General features: G+C 39.6%; 1 protein-coding gene and 1 long non-coding RNA gene across 10 annotated transcripts in view; one reads left to right on the top strand and one right to left on the bottom strand.

Moving 5' to 3' along the window:
* The window catches only part of atp11c (ATPase phospholipid transporting 11C (ATP11C blood group)), a 41,720-nt gene that overhangs the window by 14,566 nt on the left and 9,848 nt on the right, over positions 1–17,306 (top strand). For all 9 annotated transcript variants that reach the window (XM_076875132.1, XM_076875133.1, XM_076875134.1 and 6 more), the window contains exons 2-19: positions 2,894–3,013; positions 4,211–4,300; positions 8,618–8,698; positions 10,260–10,367; positions 11,107–11,235; positions 11,669–11,757; positions 12,294–12,344; positions 12,759–12,823; positions 12,914–12,995; positions 13,082–13,232; positions 13,803–14,000; positions 14,531–14,701; positions 15,128–15,336; positions 15,497–15,568; positions 15,670–15,743; positions 15,851–15,954; positions 16,061–16,242; positions 16,984–17,250. In XM_076875132.1, coding sequence (XP_076731247.1) covers positions 2,894–3,013; positions 4,211–4,300; positions 8,618–8,698; positions 10,260–10,367; positions 11,107–11,235; positions 11,669–11,757; positions 12,294–12,344; positions 12,759–12,823; positions 12,914–12,995; positions 13,082–13,232; positions 13,803–14,000; positions 14,531–14,701; positions 15,128–15,336; positions 15,497–15,568; positions 15,670–15,743; positions 15,851–15,954; positions 16,061–16,242; positions 16,984–17,250 — 2,243 coding nt within the window. The remainder of the gene's footprint in view (positions 1–2,893; positions 3,014–4,210; positions 4,301–8,617; positions 8,699–10,259; positions 10,368–11,106; positions 11,236–11,668; positions 11,758–12,293; positions 12,345–12,758; positions 12,824–12,913; positions 12,996–13,081; positions 13,233–13,802; positions 14,001–14,530; positions 14,702–15,127; positions 15,337–15,496; positions 15,569–15,669; positions 15,744–15,850; positions 15,955–16,060; positions 16,243–16,983; positions 17,251–17,306) is intronic.
* LOC143413028 (uncharacterized) lies at positions 2,875–8,375 on the bottom strand. Its single transcript, XR_013093579.1, has 3 exons — positions 8,205–8,375; positions 4,633–4,667; positions 2,875–3,945 (listed from the first exon to the last, which is right to left on the bottom strand). It is a non-coding gene; the product is annotated as an uncharacterized LOC143413028 (long non-coding RNA).

The following is a 17,306-nucleotide window of genomic DNA, read 5'->3' on the forward strand; positions in this document are numbered from 1 at the left end:
GACATGCCTGGAACACCTCGCCCAGGAGGCGCCCAGGGGGCATCCTTGCCAGATGCCCGAACCACCTCAGCTGGCTCCTTTCGATGTGGAGCAGCAGCTGCTCTACTCTAAGCCCCTCCCGGATGGCCGAACTTCTCACCCTATCTCTAAGGGAGAGGCCAGCCACCCTTCGGAGGAAGCTCATTTCCGCCGCTTGTATCCGCGATCTCGTTCTTTCGGTCACTACCCACAGCTCGTGGCCATAGGTGAGGGTAGGGACGTAGATCGACCGGTAAATTGAGAGCTTCGCTTTTACACTCAGCTCCCTCTTCACCACGACTGACCGGTGCAGCGTCCGCATTACTGCAGCCGCAGCCCCAATCCGTCTGTCGATCTCCAGCTCCCTTCTCCCATCACTCGCGAACAAGACCCCGAGATACTTGAACTCCTCCACTTGGGGCAGGAACTCATCCCCGACCCGGAGTGGGCACTCCACCCTTTTCCGGCTGAGAACCATGGCCTCAGATTTGGAGGTGCTGATCCTCATTCCCGCTGCGTTACACTCGGCTGCGAACCGCTCCAATGATCCACTTCTAGATCATTAAGCATAAAATATTTCATTGATCTACTATTAATTTTTAACTTAAAGATCACAAGCCATGTTTATTCTTCAAATTATTGTCGTTTAGCAATGATGCATTGGGATAAATACCCATAGCATGTTTGTTAATGGTTAAACCTAAAAACTCTGTTAGGTTTCTGAGAAACCACGCATCAATCACAATCCAGGCCAAAGATGGAAAAGTTGCCGACGTCATTAAGAAGGCAGATTTAGTTGGTTGACCAGTTGCTGGGTGACTGGGGGTTTGCTTTATGAGGTGTTGTTTGTTTGCAGTTCATACATCAAAAACTGTTCCGTAAGCTACATTTTTCTGACATACTGTTCGATTAAGATGAGATACAAGTTAAGATTGGACATAATGTAAAGGCTCATTGTTCTTGATTGAGAATCCCAGCTGCACACAAAAAAATGCCACAGTCTATCAGTATATTTGGCTTTTTGCATGTGCAATACCTTTTTTCTATTGGTTACAAATGGAAATGTCAAAATATGAAATGGGGAAAGAAGCAGTTAACAACTGTCTCTTATATTTTGACAACTGTTAAAGTAGTAACTAAAGCCACTAAGGCTCTCCAAATCATTTTGGCTCTGAATTTAAAAGTTTTCACAAACTCTTGACATTACACATCCTCGTCATGTTGTTAAAGCTCTCAGTGGAAAGCCTAACCTTTTAACATGGGAAAGAAAATATTCAGGTATACAAACAATATAGATATAATTTAAATGGTCAACAGTTTGTTTATTGTAATAGGGTTAATTATTTACAGTCAACAGAGTCAGGCTAATCTCTCTATAGTGAGATGGGAATATCCTTGAAGATAAGAAAGATGTGAATTGGAAGCAAGTATTGTTGTAGGTCTGGCTAATGCATTGTACTGGCTTTGTTTCCAGCCCTTGTAGCTGTCCACCTAATGGCTTGGCCAATACTTTTAGGTCACACTTGGCATTCTGGGGACAAAAAAACTGAGATTGGACTCTGTTTTGATTTTGGATAGACCAATTTCCTTTTCAGTGATAATGAATCATCACTCTTGGCACTGATCTTTTCTGTATTTAACGGAATGGATATTGGCTAGATATTTACTTGAACAATAATAAAGTTGCAAAATCAGTTCTGTAACTCTCTAGGGAACAGTGTAGTGACATATTTAACAAACCTTAAATAAAATAATGTTCACTGTGTGTGGGAGATGTGTAGTCATGGTCTTCTCTTTTTTTCCACACAGAAGAATAAACCGTTGTCCTACCTGACAATTTATCACTTTGATTTCTCATGTGAGTTTCCTTTTTTGGGTTGGTATTTACAGTTGCTCTTGAGATTTATGTAAGGTGAGCACCATGGAAGTTATGACAACAACCTGGCTTCTGTGCATTGTTTGATTTACCTTATGTGCCTTTATCATTTTGGCAGGACACAGTATACCTCTGGTTTCTGAACAGGTTCCTCAAATGTTTTCTCTTTCAAATATTAAATTAACACACACATCCACATTAGAGTGCATACTGCATTAGAACAAAAATCCAAAAATCTAAGCTGTATATAAAAGATGCAACATCCCCCAAGTGTCAAGTTTGGCATTTGAAAATTTGGAAATCCACTTATTTTTCCTTTTTTTTCTTGCTTTATCTGCTAAAGTTTGAAATGTCTAGCTACCTAGTTTATAAGTTGCTTCACTCACTTTGATATTAAACGGATTGCTATTGGTAACAACTGGACCCAATGGAGTTGTGTGGATATACGAGAAAATGCAGGTTTTGGCCTCTCTGTTTTCACTTGATTAATTTTCTTAACTTTTTTTTTTTTTAACTTTATTGGACATTTTGACACTATGACAGACATAACAGAAAGTGCACATGCATTTATATAATCTGAAAATAAATTTCACCTTATTTTGAAATCTCTTGAAGATTCTGGCCCTTATTGAATTTTTATCTAGCCATTTTACAATATATTGTCCAGTGCCCAACAGTTTTCCACTTTTCAAATCTTCATTTTCTGATTCACAGTTGAAACTTTAATCTCATAATTATATGGCTGGAATTTAGGCATAATTAGACTGCCTCTGTCTGCAACTATTAAAGAATATGCAATTTTTTTTAAATTTGTATTAGATCATGGGTAAAATTTGGACTTTTTTTCTCCCAACAAATTCATGACTGTTGTATGGTGCACACTTGATTTTGTACCCGAATTCAGTATTTAAATGACAGGAAGAAGAGTGAATTACTAACATGTCCTGTTCCTTTTTTTTCTCTCCTCTATTTATCTTAACCCCCATCCCTCCTCTCTAGTTTGGTGGTGAGGACAGAAGAGTAGGCAGTAGGACTATCTATGTTGGTCATCGGCCGTGTCCTGCCAATGAAGTTTTCATCCCACCCAAGTTCTGTGATAACAGGATTGTGTCCTCGAAGGTAAAAACATTACACTCCCATGCATTTGCCAGGGCTCCAGTCTGGCAATGCACCAAGACTTTTGTTTGTTCCTAAGCTTGTGTTATGTTTTATCTACCTGTAGGCAGTTTTTTTATTTAACACTTGCAAAATGAACTCTTGAACAGTCATCAGCATTCCAGTGGCTTCCTTCCTTTGTTTCCTGTTCCGACTGCTTCTCCTCATACTTGTCTTGGCTCCCAATGGAAGGCGATTATTTGTCTGTCAGTGAAGCACAGACTGTGGCAAGGAAATACATGGCTGCTATTAATGTACTGGAACGGTGGGCAATTCAGGCTTCCCCTGGGCTCTGACTACAACCCCCCTTCTTCACCACCCAAGTCTTACTCTACCTGTTAGTTCTGTGTCAACAGCAGGCTTGGGAAAGTACTGACTGACTGGCTTTGAATATCTAAAGTGAAAGTGATCAGGGGAAGCAAGTGAAGTGATAATAAAATGGCTCTAGGATTTATAGTGATGCAGCGCATCTCAGCGAGGAAGGGTCAATCTATTGGTTTCTGCCAGTATGTCAGGGTAAGCAATCTTTAATTACCCCAGCTGCAGTGTTTATTCTCCCTTGTGCCTCTGCTCTTCCTGTTTCTTTCCAGCAGTGTCCAATCTCTGCCTCTTCTCTCATGTTCTCATTGCACCTGCACCCTCCAACCTCTCTTTCTCGTTGCTTTCACCCTCTTTACTTCTTAGCGAAATGAGATATCCATTCTGCTCGTGTGGCATTTCAACACTATCCCCATGCACTCCACAAAAAAGGGCTTTATTCTTGTTTCTGTGCAAAGCTGTGTAGACGTGCTTTGTTATTGACACAAGGTTACCAGCGGGGTATCGTTGAGAGGTCTCTCAGGGAGTTTTGCAGATAAGTGTTGCTTCAGCGCCGATGATATCAACAGTCATGGCCACTTAAAAAAAAAAAAAAGAAAACACAAAAACAGTCACCCACCTCGTAAGTTCATTGACTCTGCATTCAAGGGTAGCCAAATATAAGAGATACATATCTAATCTGAATCAGTGGAATACCTGTGGTCCCCCAAGGCCTGTCTCCCTAGTTGGTGCAAAGAACAGAGACTATAAGCTATTGAAGTTGCCTTCCTATTTTCCTTCCCCAGCTCAAACAGAATAAACAAATGTTTTTACATATGTGCTTCCTCTTTTCTCCCCCAACAGTATACAGTATGGAACTTTCTACCAAAGAACCTGTTTGAACAATTTAGAAGAATTGCCAATTTCTACTTCCTTATCATCTTCCTGGTGCAGGTAAGGGCAAGCTTTGTCTGTCTGCCAACTCAAACAGTGATAAGTGATATAATCTTTTTAAAATAAGGACTTCATGGGTGCCTTTTGTTTATTTGATGGTGTTAATTTGTAGTCAGGTCCTCCGTATGAAGGTTAGTTTCGGGCCGCATTATGTTTTTTTTTTTTTAAATTAAGTCTGAATAGATCAGTGTAAGTGATCGACATGCTGACTGTGTTGCCTGCATAAAAAAGGGGTGTGAGAAACTACATCCATGTGCATGTAGCCATAGCAGGTGTGCAATAGTAACAGGATAAGTGTGTGTACAATTATAACAGATGTGAAACTGCTCTACCTTATTTCCTTACTGGGCGTGTTCATTTGCGTGAACTGCAGAAAGTAAAAAAAAAAGTTTATATTGAAGGCACACTGATCAGTACAATTGGTCATGTTTAAATGCCTTGCTTTACTACGCTCCCTTACACCCTGCTCAGGTTATAGCGTTATGCACAGTCTGTCATTTAATCCTGTTTATAACTTTCAAAGAACATGAAAAATTCAGCATTATGGCAAGTCATCAGCAGTTTAATTCAACTAACTCATTCATCCAAGACCTGGTCTCACATGGTTTTCAAGTAAAACGGAAAGAAATTTGAATAGTTGAAAGTTGCTTCTCACTTTGTCTGAGAAGCCCATTTTAACAGGTTTGTAGTACTCTCATGCTAATCCCTGAATTTCTTTTTGTGTCACTGTTTCCTTGGTTTGTCTTGTCCGTGCTTAATTACTGGAAACTGAACTGGTTGAGGACGCTAACTAATAGACTTCAGCTGTACTCTTAAATGACTTCTCTCCTCTCTGAAGATTTGTTATATACATCTGCTTTTGCTCTTCCATTACCTCTTCCTAATGATCCATTTTTATGGTCCATGGAAATGGAAACTAACTGGTTTCCTTTTAGCGATAACCTAAACTATGGCAGCAAAGGAGCCGTCTAGTGTAAACAGGTGCTCGTTTTAGACCTTGTCAAGAAGGAAGTCCTTTCTCTCGTCATGGACTCTGAGCTTCTGTTCCCAGAAACCCAATGTTTCAGTGTCAGAAATGAAATTAATCTCAAACAATATCACATTAAGTGTAATATTCATTTCCCCCAGCCTTTCTTCTCTAAGTTGTCTGGATTAATTCTATATTATATATATTATTCTGTATTCTGTCTTAGCTAATGCGTATGAATGCTGAATTTTTAATTTTTATTGTATGGAATTAATGTGAGAAGAATCAATGTATGTATGTGAATATGAGGAATTTCTACCTGTGATGTGTTCATTTTACAATGTTTGTGTGTGAATAAATGTATATGTGTGTGTGAGCTTGCGGATGTTATGTATGAGTCAGTGGGTGTCCTGGGTGTTTACCCAAGCTGCAGTGTGGTTGGCATTTCTCCACTAATCCAGTTTCACTTGAGGGGTTCCTTATCCTAACCACTCAGTCTTTCCTATGCAGCTTGCTATTATATTAGATAGTGTGAAACAGGTACACAGATTGTGCGCTCATTTTGCACTTGCATCTTACAGACAGAAATAAACCTTCACATTTCCCCCGAGAGGCTTAATGCAAATACTCTACCAACAACTAAATGTCATGCATCCTCCAACTCTGTTCTATCCTCCTTTTGTCTCACATTGTCATTTGGTGTCTTTCTTTCTGTCTTTCTGTCTCACATAACCTCCAATTCGCTGCAGCGCTGCACTGCTGACGTCAGCAGCCAGGAAGCCCTCTGTACATCTGAGTGCCACAAATAGACACAGGCTGATAAAAAAGCACCACTCTCCTATAAATAGCCCTGCGTGTCTTTGCTTGAATTTGATTGAATGGGAATAGAGCACTGTGAGAGAGTGGGAGAAATGGTGTTGAGAGGGTGAGAGAAAAGGAGAGACCGAGGAGGGTGGAAAAAAAAAAGAGAGGATGAAGGGGTGGGAGGATGCGAGGACCCACTGCTTTGGGACCCCGGGGAACTGCTGTCTGTCGCTCACTCTGACACACTTCCCGGCTCAGATGAAGGGCTTTCTGCTGCCCCGTTCTGCTGCTGTGATATCACACCAGCACATCAGCAGCAGTACACTCTTATTGCTGTGATTTTTTTCTTTTTTTTTTGGCTTTGCATTTGGTGCAGTGGAGGCAAGTGTGTATAAAGTTGGTGGCGGTTGTTCTTAATGGGTGCAGATGAATTGATAAAAGGTTGAGTATATGAATGTTTTATTTTTCTTAGGGGTAGCTGTGTATATAGTGACGTTCTGCTATACTTAAATTGCCACTGAGCCATTGCTGTTGTATAAGTAGAGGCACACGTGCTTTCCAAAAATGTTCCAAGAATTTGTCCATGATATTCCTGACAATGGATACGTTGTGCTGAGTGAGATCAAACTGCATGTATGTTCAGAAACCACCTGGGGCTACACAACCTTGATGTTTTTAAATCACCAAAACAAGGAAGCACCACTTAGTGGTTTTAGTATTAAACACAAATAAAAAAAATTTTTAATTATAGCTAAACAGCAAAAATAGTTTAAGCAGGTTTAATATAGATGCATTAAATTTCAGTAAAAAACCCGTCTGTTCCAAAAATGGAGGCTGTCCTAGATACAGCTGTCTTCGAGGCCTGTCAAGTGATTTGAAATTGTATTATAGTGTGGGATTAAGGTTGTTTTGTGTGGGTTTTGTTGATGAACAGATAAAATGCCACCATCAGCTCTTTCTTTTTTAGTCCTCTATTGAACAGTGGCTAAGGATAAATCAAAATCAAACAACTCTGAGGCTGAAAGTTGGCTTTGTAAAGCATTTTCTTTATACTGTGGTAAACCTTTGCTGGGTTTTGCCATCTGGCTGCTGCATCAGAGAGACGTTAGTTTCTATTTTTCTTTCTGTGATCAGACAAATCTAAATCCAGTCATGTGAACAAGAGGTGATGGACATTAAAGGGGGCCTATTATACTCATGTTCAACTCCATATTTTTATTACTGATCTCTACTAGTTTAGCATTTCATAATTCAAAGCTCAAAATAACTTGCAATCTTATACTGGGCATTGGTGCAAATCCTTAGGTTACCCACTATCTCAAACAAGCTGATTTAGCTCATCTGCCTTTAGGGGTCACCTTCTCTTTAGTCCAGTTCTCATTGGCTGCTTTTCTCAAGAGACACTTTCATGACTGTGTAGCTATCTAGTCTTAAGATCTAAAGATTCTTGAAAGTATACCCCCAAATACTCTTGAATGATTGCTGGCTCTCCAACACATCAGGCCACTGCGGCAATATTAATACTTTTGTCTCACCAGAATAGCTACAAACATAATGCACTACTCTAAATCTTCAAATGGTGGAGGTGAACTTGTCTGTCTCTGCTTTGTAATTGATTTATCCTTTAATGAACTGTAATCACAGTAAGGTTCGGATGGATTTCTAGTGCACTGCCCTTGTACTTTTATGAGTGTGTTTTTGAATGGGTAAAGTATGTGGATCTGTGTTTGTGTCAGACAGTGCTTACTAAGTTTGCTGCCATTTTTATTTAATTTTCAGTTCAAGTGCAGTTGAGGAACACTGGAGACTGCATCAAAACATATCCTACTTGAGCCGATGTCTATCTGACACTTTGTAATGCTCCTGGTCAGAATATGAATGAGCTGGATGTGCTGTAACATCCAGTCTGGCTCATGGGGAGCCCAACTGCATTCTGCAGGATCAGAAATGCAAGCGTAAATCCTTCTGATAGGTTTAGGTGACATAAACACAAAGAGCTTTCTGTTTGCTGAGATTTTAGCTGGGTGCCTTGTGAGCCACTGCTCTTAAGCTGGATGTTTACCTGATCCTCACATTCTTATTACATACATGACTTATAAATGCAAAAAACCAAGTCTGATCCCCATACTCTACCTCTAGATTCTCTCACGAAATCCTCAGGCAGGTAAGGTCGGTTTGTCAAAGCTTTCTGCTGGCCCTCTTCCATGCCTTGGCAGAGACACAGTAGTGTTGGAATGCCTGCAGATTAAGCACTCTATCCCTGGCTCACTTGATTAAAAGTTCCGTGGTCCAGAACCTCCTTCTCTCCCCTCCAAAATGTAAATGTCTCCCTTGTGTTCCCTACTGATGAACAAATATGGGAAGTAGTAGAAAAGGACTACACCCTGCATTTAGAGGGCTTGCCTCATCATGCAAACCGTTACCACACATTGCTGCTGTAGGAGGACTCTGTAGTGATGTATGTAATACATTGGCATTGAAACAAAAAAGCATATGTTTATTGCTGAGCGTTAACATTGCGTTTCTCTTTTTCTTCTTCCTATTAGGTGATAGTGGATACCCCCACCAGCCCAGTCACCAGTGGCCTACCATTATTTTTTGTGATTACAGTAACTGCTATCAAGCAGGTAAGATATGTTCCTAATGAGAGTAAGTTTTGGTAGCAGTCACTTTGTGATTTTGTTTTGTTTTTTTAAATAGCCGTGTCTTATTGTCCTCCTTCTCTGTATAACACAGCCCCCCTTTCTTCATAACTGCCTTGGTGTGATTTTTGTGTAAAGTACGTGCCTAATGCTCTCTTGGGTTTTGTATTAATGTGCTCTGCTGGTGAATTCTGATTGGGGTGTAGATGAAATAGCCTCTAGGGGAGTGTTAGCAAATGAAGAGAGAGAGAGTCTATTTCAGAGGTACAAATTATCAAGGGGAGTATCTGTTTCTTTGACTCTATTGCTTCCCTGTCCCAGCTTTAGATGTATTGTTTTAAGATTGGCTTTTTAGTTAGTCTACAGCTGCGGCTTTGAAATGCACAATAATGGGTGGATTTCCTTACAATAATATATGGGGTGCACTGATAACACATGTCCGTGTTCATTCACGGTAGTGCTGTTAGTATATTTTTTCACACTGGTTTATACTGTGGAGTTCTGTGAACAAGGCTCAGGCAGTTCCTCCACACATAAAGACGGTGAATGAGATGGTGAAGATAAGGTGTTACTCATGCTTAAATAGGTCTTTCCTCTCGGGCTGTATACTTCCTGCCAGAAAGTTTGGAAAAATAATTTCAAACTGACTTTTGAACTAAACTGAGTCCAGGATGAAGGAGAGGGATGATCCTATTAATGCAAACTGAGTGTGGCAAAGCACTGGCAACAGAAAAGGACGATATAACACATGGAAAAGAATAACGAGAAGCCCGTTAAGAACTAAATGATTCTCGATAACCTTATATAAAATGTTCATGTATTTAAGTGAAATTTTTGTTTAACAGAGACCAAGACCTCACATTTTTGGTTGTGTAAACTAATTTATATGGCAGATGCTTCATTATTGTTTGTATTTTTGACTGAATAATTATATGGATAATAATAATAATAGGAATAAGAATCTTTGCATCACTAAACCAGACTTGATCCTCCTATTATCCTGTAATCCTGCTTTTTGGCTCACACTCAGCCTTGGCACACATTTTGGTTTACCCCTCTATTCTCATCTCCTCCATATCCATCACTATCTTAGAGACCTCATAAAGTCCACACTTGGTTTTGTGGCTCTTGCTGCTGCAGCCTTTGAAATTATCTTTTTACCTGACTCAGTATTATTTCATTTTATACTGTTTCTCTGCACTACTGGACAATCACCATCTCATTCTGCTGCTGTAGGCACTTCTATACGTAATGATGACATGCTGGATGTGGAAATTTAATTGTATGAATTGACATTCATGTTTTATACTCTTCCATGGAAATGACGGATGCCGCTTGTAGTCTGCTGAAACTTCTTTCACCATTAAGAAGCCGTAAAACATTCAGGGAACACCCCTTAGTTTGACAGCTAGTGCTGTACTGTGTGCCTTTTTATTCTGACATCAGTTATAACTGTCAGTGTCCCATAGGTACAGATGTCATGGAAAAGGTTTCTACTTTTTGTTGTGCTAAGCAATGCTATTCTGATTTTGATATATTGCCACAGGGATATGAGGACTGGCTGCGGCACAAGGCTGACAATGAGGTGAATAAGTACCGAGTGACAGTGCTTGAAGATGGCCGGAGGATACAAAAAGAGAGTGAGAAGATCAAGGTACTTTGTAGCAGCAGATGCATCCTAGCTGAAGTGAAAAATAAAATAATTCCTCCAATATATATGCAGAGAAAGGCTGCTGGCAGCTATACAGGACTTTTTGGGATATATGCACAAGGGAGAACATAGTCTCCTGAGCTGATCTGATGCTCAGACATGTTTGTAAAGGCAACTTATTTATCCAGTGCATTCTACTTTTAAAGACCTATAGTTGGCTGGCTCACTTTAAGTAGCTTTCAGGATTTTAAAATGAACAAATTTTGTATTTGGTCATCTTTTATTTATTTATTTAACTTTATTACGGTAGAGATCTGCTCGTACAGCTGACACCACTCGACATACAGCTGTCAATACCAAAGCTTTGTTATGTGTTGTTTATGCGTTGTATAAAACAGCTGTTCCCAGCACAGGAGCCAACATAAGCTTACTGCTAGCTACTTTTGCTAAAATAAACATTTAAAATACAGGCAGGTTTTTGTCACTGCTTGGCAGTCCAAACCTGAGCTCAAAGAAGATTATGGATTGTTCTTGTTTTCACTTTTAGTATCTGGGTTTTTACTCACTGATCACAACAACTTCACAGGGACCTGGCAGTCATATGTATTTATAAGTCTTCTTAGTGATAAAAGTAATTTAAAGTTGTTTGAACTTCTGCCATTCATCCTGTGCGCGATTCTTCTGAAAAGAGGGAGAAAGCACACCGTGTCTTCACAAATGGTCTTTGGTTGTGTTTCTCTAGGTGGGAGATGTTTTGGAGGTGGAGGAAGACGAGACCTTTCCCTGTGATTTAATATTGCTGCAGTCTAGCCGAGATGATGGCACATGTTTTGTTACCACAGCAAGTCTGGATGGAGAATCGAATCATAAAGTAAGATAAGTGTATTACTTTTCAATCGTTTTGCATAGAAGAATTTGAATTAAAAGTAGTTCCAGATGAAGTTATAGTTAATGTGCGTTCATTTGATTAATATTAGGTAATAAGAGAGGAGGAGTGGATGTAGAAGAACAGTAAAGAATGCATTTGCACTTGCCTAGATACATGTTAAAATAATTGTGTAGTTATAATTCAGGGAATCTTGATTTATTTTCATTGAATGCTGGTCTCACTTTAAAGAGGTTTCACTTTTGTTTAGTTGCCAAAATTGTGTTCCTGTCTGTTTGTGCTCGAGTGTATTGGTATTTTTTCCTTCTTAATTTTCCGTTTTGTGTGTGAGTGAGAAGCAGTGGAAGTTAAAGCGATCAATGACCTAAGTTGGTCACCGCTCACGCTATTTCTCGGTCTGCCTCTTCTACTTGTCCAGACACACTACACAGTGCCAGACACAGAGCGCGATGTGGAATCTCTCAACGCCACCATTGAGTGCGAACAGCCACAGCCTGACCTTTACAAGTAGGCAATCATCATGTGGTCCCAACGGATTTACACTACAAGCATGTGGTGCTTGTGATCTGCTGAGGAGTGGATTAACTTAATGCCAGATTTAAAAAAATGTCTTCAATGACTCTGATATTAACATGCAGATTGTTAAAAAAAAATGTTTCGGCAAGCCATAGTGCATTTATGGGATAATAACTTGGTCTCTCCAAGACGAACTTAATTCTTACTTAAGTGTAGTTCTATGTCTAAAGACAATATGTCTATATAGGTCAACTTTGGGGCAAGCAGTGAAACTATTATAATTTAAAATCATACCTGAAGATGAAGGCGTGAATATTCCGAGCTAATGAAAGCGACAATATGGCTGACTACAAGTATTAGGCAGTACTCTAAACTTCTAGATTTTAAGGTCAATGAATATTTAGCTTTGAGTAATTAATGAACTCAGAAAAGATTCGAATACCTCAAGTTCAGATCTCTTCCACTCTTAACACAATAGTTGCTCACAAATCACTTCATCTGTTTGAGCATATGCCGTTGTGTTCCAGGTTTGTCGGTCGTATGCACATCTACAAAAACAATGAGGAGCCTTCGCTAAGGTGAGAGCACTCGTGTCCAACCAAGTCTGCATAGTTTAAAGAAACAAAATCTAAACAGTTGTTTATTTGTTTCCCTTTACATAACCAGCAAATCATTATTTCATTGATCCTTTATAGCAGTCAAGCATTAAAATAAAAACAGACTGGCAGGGATTTAGCCACTGCTTCCAAAGCACTCCCACAGGCATTTATCATTGACTGCTTTGTAATGACCATATAAACAAATGCCAGTGTCCTTCTCAAGAACACTGGAACTGGTGTGAGCCCAGACTGCAGGCATACTGTGTACTGTCACTGCGTATATTAGAGTGGATGCCAGCTTCCCTGCCAGGTTTCCATTTAGAGGATAGAGAGGTGTGGATTCCACAGCAACTGTATGACTAAATAGGTGGATCTACTGATGTGATTGTGCAGGTCACTGGGCCCAGAAAACCTCCTGCTGAAAGGAGCAACTTTAAAGAACACTCAAAGCATCTGTGGTAAGTCAATAATAGCTTTTTTACTGGTACCATATTAAAGATGGCTCGATATCTTAAAGACTGATGTCTTTTCTTATTTTCTTTTTTAAGGTGTTGCAGTTTACACCGGCATGGAGACAAAGATGGCTCTTAACTACCAAGGAAAATCTCAGAAACGCTCTGTTGTGGAAAAGTAAGTTTACAGGGAAAAACAATATGTATAAAACAAGTCTAAAAAATACATTTGATACTCACTAATTTGAGTTTTTATGTCTACAGGTCTATCAATGCCTTCCTTTTGGTTTACCTTTGCATATTAGTGAGCAAGGCCTTAGTGTGTACTACACTTAAGTATGTATGGCAGAGCAAGCCTGGACAGGATGAGCCCTGGTACAACGAGAAAACTCTGAAAGAAAAGGAAACCAATCTGGTGAGTTTGCATTTTAGAAAACTAATGAAAACAAACATTATAGGAAAAAAAAGGAAAAGTGACTGAGGAAAATAAAACATGTCTAAAGCAGAACTAGAAGAACAGCTGTTGCAAGAAAAATGGCTAATATGGCTTGTTAGATAAGTTTCATCATACTGTTATTGTGTACTACATACATACATACATACTGAGGCCTATGTTAATTCAATAGTAATTATTATAATCCTTAAAGGGCTGCTGAGGGAACTCTATACATAGTTTTAAAGTTCTTATAAAATGAGCAAAATGGCCACTGTTGCCATATGATGTAGTCCGTTTCATGTCATCTGTTAACCTTCTGCTTTAGCCCGCATTCAACATTGTGACTGCCATTTCCTCATTTTTGTTGCAAGTATAAACAGTGACGTCTAGGACTGCAGAATGGTTTCTTAGAATTGCTTAGGTTATGGAGAAAATGATGCAAACCGCAACTCACTCTTTCTCTCTCTATACATATAAATACAGTGTGTATATATATCTCTCTATATATGTGTAAATATATTATGTGCCTCTTTGTTTTTTTACCAACAGTACCTTAACATGTTCACCGACTTCCTGTCCTTCATGGTGCTCTTCAACTTCATCATTCCAGTGTCCATGTATGTGACCGTTGAAATGCAGAAGTTTTTGGGATCGTTTTTCATATCCTGGGATAAAGATTTCTTTGACAGTGAAATTGAGGAAGGGGCACTGGTCAACACCTCGGACCTCAATGAAGAGCTGGGACAGGTCAGAAATATCTGTCATTATGCTTTCTGTAAACTCTGCATTTCTGTGTCCAAAAATTTTCAATTATATTAACTAAATTCCTCTATTGTTTATAAAAACTCTAAAGCTTTTCCTGAACATTTCATCTCCAGCATCTCTGAACGATGTCCAGATGTAATCTGTAGAACAATCACTAGCACTATGATGTAGTTTTCCATCCAAACAAGTTTATATTTTATACTGAATTTTGTGTATTTTAAAAAGCAAAACTTCTACCCGAGACTAATGTAAGTGCTTCTTTAAAATGAATTTTCCTTGTTTCATTTTTATTATGGCACTGCTGACTTAAAGGGCGCTGCCATAGATCAGTCACACTTGGTTTGCCAGATGATCATTTGAGTTAAAGGTGATGCTCCGTTAAACTGATTAATGCAGTGTAATTTCCTCCGGGAAGTAATTGCCTAATATTATTGTTGGAGGCTTTTAAACGAGAAACTGAATTCTTATGGTTTTGGAAGTGTGTGTCATTTTTATTTTCATGTTGCCTGTAGGTGGAGTACGTCTTCACAGACAAGACGGGGACCCTAACTCAGAATAACATGGAGTTCATAGAGTGCTGCATTGATGGCCACCAATACAAGTACAGGGATGCGAGCTCGGAAGTGGACGGATTCTGCGTTACAGATGGACCTATGAACACAGTACAACAGAAAGCTGGCAGGGTGAGTGTTGTGGTGTCCCGCCATCTGTTGTAAAAGTCATACAAGGATTAACATATGGCCATTACATAGCTCGATGCCCAGAAAGGCCCTTTATTGGTCACCCTGGTACATTCTCCTTGACATGTCGACATATGCGCTATAACATAGCGGAGGGAAGGAGCTGCATGCTCCTGACACGAGTGCTTGATAACACTTCACAGACTATTGCACTTAATTACTTGTGCTGATAAGGGGTCAGTTTGGTTATAAATTCTAGGCGTTATCCAAACTCCAGCTACTGTATATAGCTCCTTGTTTGGTTGTTAATAATTAAGTAAAAAAAAGATTTATGAATTTATTTTAAGGTTTATGAATGAATTTTCTACTTGTAAAGCCGTACATTTTTTTTTTTAACAGTATTAAGCCACGTTTACGTAATTTTCATAGGAAAGGGAAGAGCTGTTTCTGCGTGCCCTGTGCCTGTGCCACACAGTCCAGGTAAAGGAGTCTACAGAGCAGGGTCAAGGTCAAGATGGACGGATAGACCAGGTGGATGGATTAATGGTAGATGGACAAGTGGTCCCTCCACTGCAGGAGCAGAGGGGCTTTATAGCCTCCTCACCTGATGAGATTGCTTTGGTCCAGGGTGCAATGAGGTAAGAGGTTGGGTGTCATGACTCAGTGATTTCAGGTGGCTATTTGACAAGCACACAGTTGGAATTGATAAACCTAAGGAAAATGTAACTGGTATAATTTCGTTATAATATTTATTGAGAACATAAAAGCCATTTGTGTTTTGATTTGTCTCGATCTCAGGTACGGCTTCACATTTCTTGGCCTCGAAAGTAAAACCATGAAAATTCTCAACAGGACAAATGACGTTGAAATGTAAGTTAGTCATTTCTTGGAATGTCTTTTCTTTTTTTAAAATCTCAGTTATTGTTTGTATTTAAATTACATCTTTTATTTCCTCTGCGTACATCCTTTAGGTATGAATTGCTTCATGTGTTGAACTTTGACCCAGTCAGAAGGCGAATGAGTGTAATCGTCAGATCAATATCAGGTGAGCTTAAGGTTACTGTCAACGTTATTGGAATGCTAATAAAATAGCGTTGGCCAGCACATCCCTGATGCTGGGTGTCTGTATAATAGTGTGTTTTTCGTGCCCAGGTGAAACACTGCTCTTTTGTAAGGGAGCCGACTCCTCCATCTTCCCCCGAGTCAAACAGGAGGAAGTTGAAAAGATACGCATGCATGTGGAGCGTAATGCAACAGTACGTGGTGGAAAACATCTCGTTTTCCTAAATTTCCAACTGTTGGAATGATTTCATTGCATAACATTTTGGCTTTTATAACATCAGCTGCTATTTTACTGTTTAGGATGGTTACCGGACACTGTGTGTGGCCTACAAACATCTTACTGCTGAGGAGTATGACCAGGTAGATTCAGGATTAAGGGAAGCTAGACTGGCTCTGCAGGACAGAGAGGAGAAGCTCATGGCTGTTTACAACCAAGTGGAGACTGGAATGAATCTAATTGGAGCTACTGCTGTTGAAGATCGGTGGGTGCTCACACAAAATGTATAACTGTGATGCTCTTAATTGTGAAACTGCTGTGTTGAAACCCCAAATATGTTGATTCTGTTCATCTGGACGTAGTTTTTCGTGTTGAAACCTGCTGAATATCCTTAAATCCACATACTTGTGCTGTTCTTGCCCCTTAATAAACATCAGTGCCAAAAGGAAGAGGAGTGAGTGCAAAAGCACAAAAAGGAGTGCAAAAGCCTGTGATGAGCATATCACCAAGCCTTGTCTGGACTTGCTCTTTGTTATGTTGCTGCAATGAGTTAATTCCTCCCTTTGGGGATGTTTTAAATGTCATCAACTGTCACTTTTTTCACCATGTATGACTTTGGCTTTCTATTTTCATCTGATTAGTTTGATATCAGCTAAAAGCCCTTCTTTTTAGAGCGTTTTAATTTAAGCTCACACTGCCATCTTGTGGTTAAGTTGTGACCTACAATCAAAGATTCCAGCTTTTAAAAATAGACTGCATAAATTGCAAAAGTTTAGGTCTAAAACACATGCATTGCCTATAACAAAGGAAGTAAACATATTCCTGAATCACCATTTATTCATCATTTAATACACAAACACTCACACTTTTAAAGGACCACGCCTTCCCAAACCATTATGACATGAAATTTGGTAATTTAGCTTAGCTTTTTTTTTGTTTTGGTTTAATTGTAGGCATTCTTGCTGCTAGTAGTCATAATGATCCTTTTCTATTTATTATTCTACAGTCTTCAAGAGGAGGCAGCAGAGACTATGGAGGCTCTGCAGGGAGCAGGTATTAAAGTGTGGGTCTTAACAGGAGACAAGATGGAGACGGCCAAATCCACCTGCTATGCTTGCAGATTGTTCAAGAGGAACACAGAGCTGTTGGAGCTAACAGTGCGTACTCTAGAGTCTCCAGGAAAAAGGCGTGAGGACCGACTGCATGACCTCTTGCTCGAGTACCACAAGAAAACTGTACAGGATGCACCACCAGCAAAGACACATGTTGCCAGGTTGGCACCTTAGATTACAAAAGCCTGTGTGCTATGTACTGACATTATTCTGATTT

Source organism: Maylandia zebra, linkage group LG2 (genome assembly GCF_041146795.1).
Source record: "Maylandia zebra isolate NMK-2024a linkage group LG2, Mzebra_GT3a, whole genome shotgun sequence".
Lineage (NCBI taxonomy): Eukaryota > Metazoa > Chordata > Actinopteri > Cichliformes > Cichlidae > Maylandia > Maylandia zebra.